Raw genomic sequence first — 12,181 nt, forward strand, 5'->3', positions numbered from 1 at the left:
CCTCACTGAAACATTTGGCTTTTGTTTTTCTAAAATGGCAATTCTTTTGAAATATGCTCAATTTTTCCAAAGTAAAAATCACAGATATACATTTAGAATGTAAAGTTCCAACTGGCTTAATAAAAGTTCAATAACAAAAATCTCCAATACTAAAATATTTAAGTATCTTTCACATTTATTCAAGGTTCCACAGTGAAAATGAATAGCCTCTGTCAAAACTCCTTGATCAAAACTATTATTTTGATCAAGGTTAGTAAGGCAAATCTGTGAAAAGAACATTCCTTTAAAAATCGACTTAATTTAAAGCCATGTAGTATCATGAGAGATTTCACAACTCTTCTAGCTGGCCAGCTTCAAAGACACAATTTGATTCAAAAAATCACCATATTATTACCAATCCTATTAAGAAAACAATGGTCTAGTAATGTTATTTTAGGCTTTCTGTATTTCTCTGGTCAGAGAAGAGAACAAGTGGAGTAGATGAGCAGGAGAACAAAATCAGTTTCATGTCTCTATAAATTCAACCCTCCAAGACATTCTCTTTCTTTACTCTTTAAAACAGCTACCATCTTGATCTACTATGCAAAAGGAAAAACATACTGCATACTACTGTCAAAGATAAACTGGGCTGTTTTTAAGTGTATGCCCCTCCTCCCCCACAAAACACTTTACCATTCCCATTTCTTTACTGCTCAGATAAAACCACCATTAAATAAGTACACAAAAGTCGGTCAATTAGTTTGAGAGCAACCTGTATAACCCAGCTTAGGTCACCTTTCCTATAATATCTGACTAGGAAAAGCAGTAACATGATCTTTTTCAGACTAATAGCAAACACAGTAGAACTTTGGGTCATCCAGTTCAGTGAAGGAGAAACAAATGTGGGAACCACAACCTCCCCTCCTGCCCCCAAGAGATGATCATAACGATTTTAGTAAGTCAAAAGAAGATATGAACTATTAAGCTGGGTTAGCAAAAATTAAGCTTCTGTTCATAATTAATTCTAAAAAACCATCTCGTAAATAACAAAATCCCTTGGGGCTCCCATACCTACTCTTAATGTTCAAAAACTATTTTGTCAAGTACTGTTTACGTTTTACTTGGACCACTTCCTAAGCAGTTTGAAACCATTCCATCACACTCCTGCTCTAGAAAACTTACCAGAAAAATGCTCGTTCACCTCTAAAGAGGAAAAAAGTAGATAATGCTTTTAGACTAACCCTGTGCATATGCAGTGACTAAATAGAGGAACTCTTGATCTGTCGAATGCCTGCAGAAACACGGCGTGAGCTTACCTCTCGTCCTCGCCATCCACCAGGGGTGTCGTCAGCGGTAGCACCTTCAACGGGAAAAGAGAAGCAGAGGCTGCAAGGCTGCTGCTACTGCCATCTGAAACTGCTGACACTCCCCCACTGTCACCACTGATGGTCTGAGGTAAGCCAACTAAGGAGGGTTCCGCTGGGCGCCTGGCATCTTCGATTTGGCTTCCAATTGCCTGAGCTAATGATTGTGCGGAGAATTGAACAGAACTGAGTGGTAGCTGTTGCGCCAAAGGCAAATTTATATTAGATGCTAGCAAGGGAGGCTGACTGACACTTTGAACCAAATTACCATTCTGAGTGGCAGGGGCTTGTGCTATATTCTGTGACGGAACCAAGTTTGTCGGGGCAGAAGGCAGTCCAGAAGGACCAGCTGAACTAACCTGATTTGTAACAGAAATACTACTAGCAGAGGGCAAAGGACTAACTGCAGGCAACTGCTTCGAAACCACTCCTGGAGCTACCGACTCGACCCCCTGTGGCTGGGGAGGCACAGGTAACAGGGTACTCTGGGGTGCAATGACCAGTTGCTGAGGAAGGCTTGAAGCGCTGGGCTGAACTCCCGGATGAAGGATCGCAGCTGGAGCAGGTGGCACTATCTGTGAAGACGGAGGAGCACCTTGCTGGATAACTGAAGGTGTGACTTGGGTGGAGGGCTGCTGCAGTGCCGATGGTAGGCTTGTCTGTTGACCAATATTTGCGATTTGACTGCCGGGTGGTACCGCAGCTACTGTCGTGTGAGCCTTGCCAACAGGTTGGCCAGCTGCCCCTGCAGGTTGTGCCTGGACTGCCGAGGGCTGCACTGGGAGCTGGATGCTCTGTGGCTGAGCCATAGGAATCACCGTGGCTCCCACGGCCACCCCTGCAGAAGTGGGCTGTCCAGAGGATACCGCTGTTTGGAGAAGCGGTGAGGGCTGAACATACTCGGAGGGTGGGTTCGGAGTTACTGATGTACCGTGGCTTGGGGCCATCGGAGGGGCCACAGCTGGCGCCGGCTGGCCATATTGTACCTGTTGGGGTGGCGCCCCTGACAGGGGAGCTTGCACTGGGGGGGCGGCCTGGGAATACGGCAGTTGGGGTTGAGCCAGGCTGGCGATGGAAGGCTGCTGACCTAAAGCCGAAGTGACGCCCACCACGCCAACAGGTGACGGCTGAATACCGGCTTGCAGAGGTACTGGTGGAAGACCTGGCTTCGGCTGATAGCCCAGTTCTTGAGATGGTAACTGAACCTGCGAGATCTGCGACTGAGAAATACTCTGCGGGATGCTAACTGCTGAAATGCCCTGTGGAGCGGTGCTGCTGAAGTCCATCTGCGGAAGGGCCACCCCTGGAAGGGTCGGGGGCGGCTGCGGCTGCACCGGCGGGGCCGCCAGGGTGCCCATCTCTCCGCTGCCCACACTCTCCGTGTAGTGACTCAGTGTGCTGACGCTGCTGCTCACGGAGCTCCCACTCGTGCTCTCCCTCTCGGAAGTCGCTTCCGTCGTGTTCTGTCTTACACTTTCCACCACCTTATTTACCACCACCCCTTCGGTGGCAGGTACGGCGGCGTTTTCTTTTTCATAGAACTCAGTGCAAGTCCATCGACCTTTTCTGAAAGGCTCAGAAGTAGAATCTAACTTCACGACTCTGAACCTGGACGTGTTAACGGTTGGCTGTTGCTGCTGACTCGAAACGGCCCCCACTGTCATGCCCACTGCTGCACTGGCAGCGCTGTTAAAGGCCGCGGAGGAAGCAATCGTACCATTGCCCATGCCACTCAAGATATTCACATTAACCCCGCTGCTCACTGCAGGCCCGACACTCATACTAGCAGCACTGGGGATACTGCTCACACTTATATTAGCGTTACCAAGCATGCTGCTGGTCACAGCAGGATTAAAACTACCCACAGCAGTGATGTTAACGTTATTCATCGTATTGGTGCCCGTAACAGAATTTATACCTAGGCTGCCGGTAGTACTCGGAGCACGGATACTAGTCATGACAGATGCCGGCGAGCCACTCGATGATACAGCAGAAGTTGGTGCAACTGGCATAACACCGTCAGAGCTTCCCGCGGCCGAGAGTTTTCTGGACACTGGGCTTGAGGGCGGCCCTCCAGGGATGGATGTACTGGCCACACCGGCATGGGATGGATGGTGGTGCCCGTGGTGCAGGTGGTGGCCATGAATGGGATGGTGGTGATGGAGGGGGTGTGGATGAGCACTCCCATTGATCACAACGTTCTGTTGTGGAAGGTGAGGCAAATGAGGCTGAGGAAGGTGGGGCTGGTTAGGAGAGACCGCCCCAGGTGTCTCGGCTTCCTGGAAGTTATTGAGAGTCTCTTCCGAGGAGCTGCGTTCAGGCTCCCCTAAGTCCGTAGCCCTGGAAAGCGACACATCAAGGATCTCGGAAGACGACAGATCTTCCGTATGAGACTCATCCAAGTCGTCGTAGCTCTCCGTGTCCTCTGCGATGCTGTTGTTCGAGCTGATGCTAGCGGAGATCTGAGCCGGGGTCACGCTCGTTATCTGGAAGCCACTTTTCTTTTTCATCTGCGTTCCGCCTGGCGCAAGAGGCTGTGCCTGCAGCTGAGCCTGCGAAAGGAGGTTCAGGCTTTGTGGAGGCGGAGGCTGTGGTCCCGACAAAGATGCTGCAGGAGGCAGCGGCTGGAGCAGCGACGGAGGCGGAAAATCCTCGGCAGATGGGGCACTACTACCGACGCCGGTACCTGCTGCACCGAGAGCTGAGGCGCTGCCCCCGCCGCTGCCCCTTCGAGGGAACATTGCCGGGTGCGCCATCTTCCTAGCACTCATGTCTGCAGCGGCCGCGGCCGCCGTGGACTCGGGCGGCTGGTGCATTGTGTTGGGTACCGGGGCGGGGGGCGGAGAAGGCGAGTGCAATTTCCTTCTGCACCGTAATCTTTGTATTCAAGACGCCGAGGAGGAAAACGGGACCTGACGCTCCGCCCGGCGCGATTCCCCCACCTCCTCCTCCTCCTCAGCCGCAGGCGCCGGCCGTTCCTGCCTTCGAGGGCGAGCTTCGGGAAGGGAGGATGGACGAGGGTGAACGGGGCGGCCAGGGACCCGAAGGGGGGCACCCCTTCAGTCCTTCGCCATCCACTTTCCCCTCTGGCCTCACACCCCCTTTATACTCTGCTTCACGTGGGGTGCGGGGCGGGAGGGAGGGGGTGGGGAGGGGAGCGGGGAGGCGAGGGGAGGGGGGTGGGAAAAGCCAAGAAATGCCCACCTTCTCCGGACAACTCCGGAGCCACCTCCGCCCCTCCTCCCGTCGGCGGCGGCCGCTGCAAAAAGCCTCCCGGTCGCCCTGCACGAAGGCGGCGCCGAGCGAGTGTCGCCTTCCCCTCGCCGCCCCCCAGCGCCGCCGCGGCTGCCGGCGGCGAGCCCCGAGCTCAGTCAGTGTCGCTCAAACCTCCGCTCCCGGCCCCGCCGGCCCGGCTCGGGCCTCCTCCCCCCACGGCCCCGCGGACCCTTTCAAACCCCCTGGGCTCGCGGCGGCTGCTGCTGCTCCGTAAGGAAACGCTGGCCGCGACTGGGGCCGGCGCGGCGAGGCTCGGGCGGCGGGGCGCCCGGTACGGTGAGCCCAGCAACGGGGCGCGGGCGGGCGCGCAGAGACGCCGGGTCCTCGCGGAGCACGGCCGGGGCGCGGCGGCGGCGGTGGCAGCGGGAGCCCAGGGACCGCTCCATCACTGGCAGCCATGGAGCCCGAGCATTTTCCTCCCTCCGGGCAGGCGCCTCAGCTCGGCACACGTCCTCGGGGAGGAAGGGGCCGGCGCCCGAGCCTCCCCGGAGGGCGGCGGGACGTGCGCTGAGGAGCGCCGGCGGTGGTGCGAGCCGCTTCGTCCTTGTCCTCCGCAGCCGGTTGGTCCTCTCACCCCCGCTGCTCCCGCGGCCCGGGCGGGAGGGGGCCGCAGGCGACGGCGACTCCTCTCTCGGCGGCGTTGGTGGCCAGACGGGGCTGGTGCAGCGACTGCAGCCGACGCCGTTCAAAGGAACGAGAGGTGGGGTTTGGTCGGTGTCGGCGAACGGGGCGGGTGAGTGGGTGGGTGCCGAGGGAGGGCGGCGGGCGAGGAGGGGGCTGTGGTGGTTGTTACTAGTGCTCTTCTCCGGCTCCGCCGTATCCCCCGGTCTCTCGCGGCATCGGGAGAGGAGGGACCAGCGCCCGAGCGCAGGAGGAGGAGGAGGGGCGACCGCGGGCGAGAGGAGGCGGAGGCGGTGGCAGCGGCGGCGGCGGCGGCGGCGGGAGGGGGCCGGCTGAGGAGACGGAGGGAAGATGGCGTCTGCGCATGCGCCCCGGCGCCGCAGACATAAAGCCGGGTCTGGCGGTAGAAGGAGGCGGCGGCGGCGGGTCTTCGGGCCTCGCCGAGCGCCGGGTGTCCCGGCGGAAATTGCCGAAGGTTGACTGAGGCGCCGGCGGTGGGGGGGTGGGGAATTTCGGCCGCGGGGGAGAGAATCCGGGTCGGCCCATGGGGGGGGTGGGGCGGGGCGCGGAGCGCGCGCGCATGTTAGGCGTGTCCGCTCTTTTTTCCACACGCGGCCGGCGCGCGCGCGGGCACGCGGCGGGCGGAGGGGCCCGCGGAGGCCGCCGGGTTCCCGGGACTCGGGTGTCCGCGCCCCGGGTGGTGTGTCCCCCGCCGGCCCCCGCCTGTGGAATGGGTAATGAGGCTTTTCTCCGCAGCAAAAGCATCACGAGTTTCAGTTCCCAGGAGTCCGCCGCCGCCACGACATGAGTCAGGCGTTCCTCCTAGGCGCGCGGCTGGGCCCTCCTCTTCGCCTCGCCGCACCTGGGCTTGCCCCCCGGGCCGCGCCGCCCTCGCCGGCTCCGAGGGTACCCCCGAGCCGTGGGGTCCGCGGAAGGCCGGTGGCTACTCGCGAGCGGCGCCCCCTTTTGTGCTGCGCGGTGGCAGCTGCCATGCGGTCCCCTCGACCCCTTCGACGGGCAGGGGCGAGCGAGCCGGCAGATGTTGCTGCTTTCTGCCCTCAACGGCCGGAAGGAGCTCATCTCCAGAAAGGGAGCGCTTGCAGTCCGTCGTTACCTGGAGGGAAGCAGCCCGGCCCAGTGGGGGGGGGGGGGGGGGGGGGGAAATGACTTCAACAGGTGGAGCTAATCGCCCACAGGGATAGCTTTCCCTGTAATTGTCCAGGCTGTAGGCCGCATAGGTTTTGACTTGAAAGACAAAGTGGCCTGGTCATGGTGGCAACGCGAGGACAATGATCAATGAAGACCACCTTTGCGATTAGAAAAAGAACTGTCTGCAGTTCCAGTTTGGAAAAAAGAAAGGAAAAAAAAAGAAAAGAAACACCTGCATAGTTCTACAGAAGCAGGGTTAGGTTTGATTGGAGGCAACTTAACTGGAAGTTGCTGCTCTGGCCATTACAAGTCAAAACGTTCTAGCCCTAAGCATATTTGACCACTAAACAAAATGTACTTCTCACCTAGGAACCAAGAAAACAAAAACACAGTATAGGAAACCTCAGAAATGTTTTTTTTTTTTCAACTTAGTGTTAGGGGCTAAACGTTTATGGTCAGACCTCTGATTCACTAAATCTCACAGACCAGATCTAGCAGTCCTATTTCAGGAGCTTGTTAAAAACATACATGGCAGGGTTTGAAAGATGCATAATAGTAGATTCAGCATGTTACCTTTTAGCTTTCTCTAAACTCGTCCCCTCTTTCAATCCCCTAAAAGGTTAGGAACCTCACCATTCTATTGCAGTATAGAGAAGCACATGCTCAGCACCCCTGTATGGCTTGTACCAGTTTTGATATATTGCTTTTTCTGTGCTCTCCTTCACTAAATTCAAAAGTAGGACTACGTGTTTTTAAGGAGTTCTGAGGTCAGTAGGAAGTGCATGCCTGCTCAGAGGCAGCAGACTTTGTGATCGCATGGACTGTAGCCTGTCAGGCTCCTCTGTCCATGGGTTTAACAGGCAAGACTACTGGAGTGGGTTGCCATTTCCTTCTCCAGAGGATCTTCGCCACACAGGGATCAAACCCCCAAGTCTCTTGCATTGGCAGGCAGACTGTGCCATTAACCACTGTGCAACCCAGAGGACATAGATACAAAGTTCAGTTCAGTCGCTCAGTCGTGTCTGACTCTTTGTGACCCAATGAATCGCAGCACGCCAGGCCTCCCTGTCCATCACCAACTCCCAGAGTTCACTCCAACTCATGTCCATCAAGTCGGTGATGACATCCAGCCATCTCATCCTCTGTTGTCCCCTTCTCCTCCTGCCCCCAATCCCTCCCAGCATCAGAGTCTTTGCCAGTGAGTCAACTCTTCACATGAGGTGGCCAAAGTATTGGAGTTTCAGCTTCAGCATCAGTCCTTCCAATGAACACCCAGGGCTGATCTCCTGTAGAATGGACTGGTTGGATCTCCTTGCAGTCCAAGGGACTCTCAAGAGTCTTCTCCAACACCACAGTTCAAAAGCATCAATTCTTCAGCATTCAGCTTTCTTCACAGTCCCAACTCTCACATCCATATATGACCACTGGAAAAACCATAGCCTTGACTAGGTGGACCTTTGTTGGCAAAGTAATGTCTCTACTTTTGAATATGCTATCTAGGTTGGTCATAACTTTCCTTCCAAGGAGTAAGTGTCTTTTAATTTCATGGCTGCAATCACCATCTGCAGTGATTTTGGAGCCAAAAAAATAAAGTCTGACACTGTTTCCACTGTTTCCCCATCTATTTGCCATGAAGTGATGGGACCAAATGCCATGATCTTCGTTTTCTGAATGTTGAGCTTTAAGCCAACTTTTTCACTCTCCTCTTTCACTTTCATCAAGAGGCTTTTTAGTTCCTCCTCACTTTCTGCCATGAGGGTGGTGTCGTCTGCATAATAGCGTTTTGCCAAGAGAAGGCACTGGTCATAGCAAACACCCTCTTCCAACAACACAAGAGAAGAATCTACACATGGACATTACCAGATGGTCAACACCAAAATCAGATTGATTATATTCTTTGCAGCCAAAGATGGAGAAGCTCTATACAGTCAGCAAAAATAAGACCAGGAGCGGACTGTGGCTCAGACCATGAACTTCTTATTGCTAAATTCAGACTTAAAGAAAGTAGGGAAAACCACTAGACCATTCAGGTATGACTTAAATCAAATCCCTAATGATTATTCAGTGGAAGTGAGAAATAGATTTAAGGGCCTAGACCTGATAGATAGAGTGCCTGAGGAACTATGGACTGAGGTTCGTGACACTGTACAGGAGACAGGGATCAAGACCATCCCCATGGAAAAGAAATGCAAAAAAGCAAAATGGCTGTCTGAGGAGGCCTTACAAATAGCTGTGAAAAGAAGAGACGCGAAAAGCAAAGGAGAAAAGGAAAGATATAAGCATCTGAATGCACAGTTCCAGAGAATAGCAAGAAGAGATAAGAAAGCCTTCTTCAGCGATCAGTGCAAAGAAATAGAGGAAAACAACAGAATGGGAAAGACTAGAAATCTCTTCAAGAAAATTAGAGATACCAAGGGAACATTTCATGCAAAGATGGGCTCGATAAAGGACAGAAATGGTCTGGACCTAACAGAAGCAAAAGATATTAAGAAGAGGTGGCAAGAATACACAGAAGAACTGTACAAAAAAGATCTTCACGACCCAGATAATCATGATGGTGTGATCACTCATCTAGAGCCAGACATCCTGGAATGTGAAGTCAAGTGGGCCTTGGAAAGCATCACTAGGAACAAAACTAGTGGAGGTGATGGAATTCCAGTGGAGCTGTTTCAAATCCTGAAAGATGATGCTGTGAAAGTGCTGCACTCAATATGCCAGCAAATTTGGAAAACTCAGCAGTGGCCACAGGACTGGAAAAGGTCAGTTTTCATCCCAATCCCAAAGAAAGGCAATGCCAAGGAATGCTCAAACTACCATACAATTGCACTCATCTCACACACTAGCAAAGTAATGCTCAAAATTCTCCAAGCCAGACTTCAGCAATATGTGTACCGTGAACTTCCAGATGTTCAAGCTGGTTTTAGAAAAGGCAGAGGAACCGGAGATCAAATTGCCAACATCACTGGATCATCGAAAAAGCAAGAGAGTTCCAGAAAAACATCTATTTCTGCATTATTGACTACGCCAAAGTCTTTGACTGTGTGGATCACAATAAACTGGAAAATTCTTCAAGAGATGGGCATACCAGACCACCTGACCTGTCTCTTGAGAAACCTATATGCAGGTCAGGAAGCAACAGTTAGAACTGGACATGGAACAACAGACTGGTTCCAAATAGGAAAAGGAGTACGTCAAGGCTGTATATTGTCACCCTGCTTATTTAACTTATTTGCAGAGTACATCATGAGAAACGCTGGGCTGGAAGAAACAAGCTGGAATCAAGATGCCGGGAGAAATATCAATAACCTCATGTACAAGGTAGGTGGTCACAAATACTGAAAGGGAGATGGTAGTAAAAATCAAGTTCACTTGAAAACATCAGACTTGTTTTATGATATTCATGAATTGATAGGTGAATAATTGGATTTTTTACATAACTATGGCCATTGAAGATGGGAGGAGAAGGGGATGACAGAGGATGAGATGGTGGGATGGCATCACTGACTCAATGGACATGAGTTTGAGTAAACTCTGGGAGTTGGTGATGGACAGGGAGGCCTGGCGTGCTGCAGTTCATAGGGTCACAAAGAGTTGGACACGACTGAGCAACTGAACTGACTCACTGACTGATGGCCATTTACAAAAATAATTATTGTTTTAAGGCTACAACAGCCTTTGCTTTAAGAGATACACCCAATTAATGGCCACCATTCATTGCTGAAATGAAACTCTGACATGCTTTTTAAATAGTTTTTAAACGGAAAATAGGAAGTAAGTATCCCAGAAAATTGAAAGTGCAGTGGAATATAGTGGGGCTAAATGTGTCTCTGAGCTACTATATGAAAGAAAATACTCAGTCCCTCACAAGTTGGCTTTTAGGTCAAAGTTTTAAATTACCCCCAAACAACAACTTAACATGCCTGGGGTCACCTAAATACCCACCATGATTGTGCTGATAGAGTTTGAAGCAGAAGAAACACATAATCAAGTCTTTCAAAGTTGGACAGAATGACTCATTGAGATAACCCTGTAAAAGCAGATATTTCTAATAACTAGTAATAATGAATATTGTTATTTTGTGCTGTTTTGATATTGGGGGTGCATGGGTGGGTGTACTATTTTTTTTAGAAGAAACTTGTTTTCATTTTTCCAGGATAACAGTAAGACCTAAGAAAATACGGTCTTTCGAAACGTGTTTCACTTTTATCTGCCATCTCACCTTCAAATTCCTGGTGAGGCAGCCTCAAGTCCCACTGAGATATGACGAGCAAGTCTGCAAATATGGAAAACCTGAGTTTGAGAAATGTCTCTCTCTTTCTCCAGTAGCCAGCATTTCTATGACCAGTGATACATAAATATGAGTCCCTAAAAACAAACAGAAACCCTTGAACCAACCTGGTGGTGTTACCATGTTCCCACCTTTCAATTTGAAAAGTCTGGATTTTTTTTACATTATTATCAAATGCCCACTGCTGTGTGGAATGAAGTCATTAACACTCCTTCGAATCCAGTACTTGGACTTATCCTTTGTCTTTTGAAAGCCTACATTTCACCTATTTACATTCTGAAGGTATAATTCTGAAAGGGAAAGGGAATTCCCTCAGTCGTGTCCGACTCTTCGCGACCCCATGGACAGCAGCCTACCAGGCTCCTCCGTCCATGGGATTTTCCAGGCAAGAGTACTGGAGTGGGGTGCCATCGCCTTCTCCGAAGTAGTTCTGAATTACTCTCTATTGTTCATATTAGTCCCAGGTGCAGTGTTCACCTAAATCTCGTTATCATAACATTGCAAACAAGCACATAAATTTCACTATGTCAGGAGTTTTTGGTGGGCTTCCCAGGTGGCACTAGTGGTAAAGAACCTGCCTGCCAATGTAGGAGATTGGATTCAATTCCTGGGTTGGGAAGATCCCCTGGAGGAGGGCATGGCAACCCACTCCAGTATTCTTACTTGGAGAATCCCAGAATTTTTTCTACCATAAAATAGAAAGTTTCCTGACCATTATAACTTAATTTACCTATTTGTGAGAACTGTGAAATAGATGTGCATTTAAAACCAAGTAACGGACCCTCTTGCACTGAAACTGTGGAGCCCTCATGCCCTAGAGCCTGTGCTCCTCAATAAGAGAAGCCACCACGATGAGAAGCCTGCACACCGCAAGAAAGAGTAGCCCCCTCTCACAACTAGAGAAAGCCGGCACAAAGCAAGGAAGACCCAGCGCAGCCAAAAATAAATACATTAAAATAAATTAAGTTAAAAACTAAAACCAAGAAGGGACTTCCCTGGCAGTCCAGTGGTTGAGACTTCACCTTCCAATGCAAGGGGTGCAGGTTCGATTCCTGGTCAGGGAACTAAGAGCCCACATGCAAGGAAACTATATGCTGCATGCACAGCCAAAAAAAATATTTTTTTAAATAAAATAAAACCAAGTAATTCTCCAAAAGAAGTGCCCTTGAGGAATAGGAAGAGAATACTTGCACTCAGAATGGCTGTGAGTGCAGAGATAAATACTAAAGAGAAACGGGAGCAGAAAATACACCATTGATTCACTCCAGTAAATTATTCTGGCTAACCAGGGCTTCAGTCATGCTGTAGTTATGTGTAACTTTTAAATGTCATCTTAAAAAAGTCAAATTTTTTAATAATGAGTTATAAACATGAAAAAAAAGTCATACATTTTTACATATGAAATTTATGCATGGGGATAGTACAGCATGTTTATTAAATCAGTTTGCTCTCTAGAAAATTGTTAATATGAGACCAGAAGTCATATGTGCTCTTTGACTTTTGC

General features: G+C 50.7%; 1 protein-coding gene across 12 annotated transcripts in view; it reads right to left on the bottom strand.

The window, feature by feature from the left end:
- Window positions 1–4,422, bottom strand: part of TSC22D1 (TSC22 domain family member 1) — a 119,831-nt gene extending 115,409 nt beyond the window's left edge. For 9 of the 12 annotated variants that reach the window (XR_006060908.2, XR_006060910.2, XR_003590446.3 and 6 more), the window contains exon 1: window positions 1,296–4,422. Coding sequence is in view for 8 of the 12 variants with exons in the window: in XM_027973537.3 (XP_027829338.2) it covers window positions 1,296–4,159 (2,864 nt within the window). In the remaining 4 variants the exon portion in view is untranslated. The remainder of the gene's footprint in view (window positions 1–1,295) is intronic. The other 3 variants (XM_027973541.3, XM_042254668.2, XM_042254669.2) reach the window with 1 other exon arrangement.
- Window positions 4,423–12,181: the final 7,759 nt, after the last annotated feature.

Source organism: Ovis aries, chromosome 10 (genome assembly GCF_016772045.2).
Source record: "Ovis aries strain OAR_USU_Benz2616 breed Rambouillet chromosome 10, ARS-UI_Ramb_v3.0, whole genome shotgun sequence".
Taxonomy (NCBI): Eukaryota; Metazoa; Chordata; class Mammalia; order Artiodactyla; family Bovidae; genus Ovis; species Ovis aries.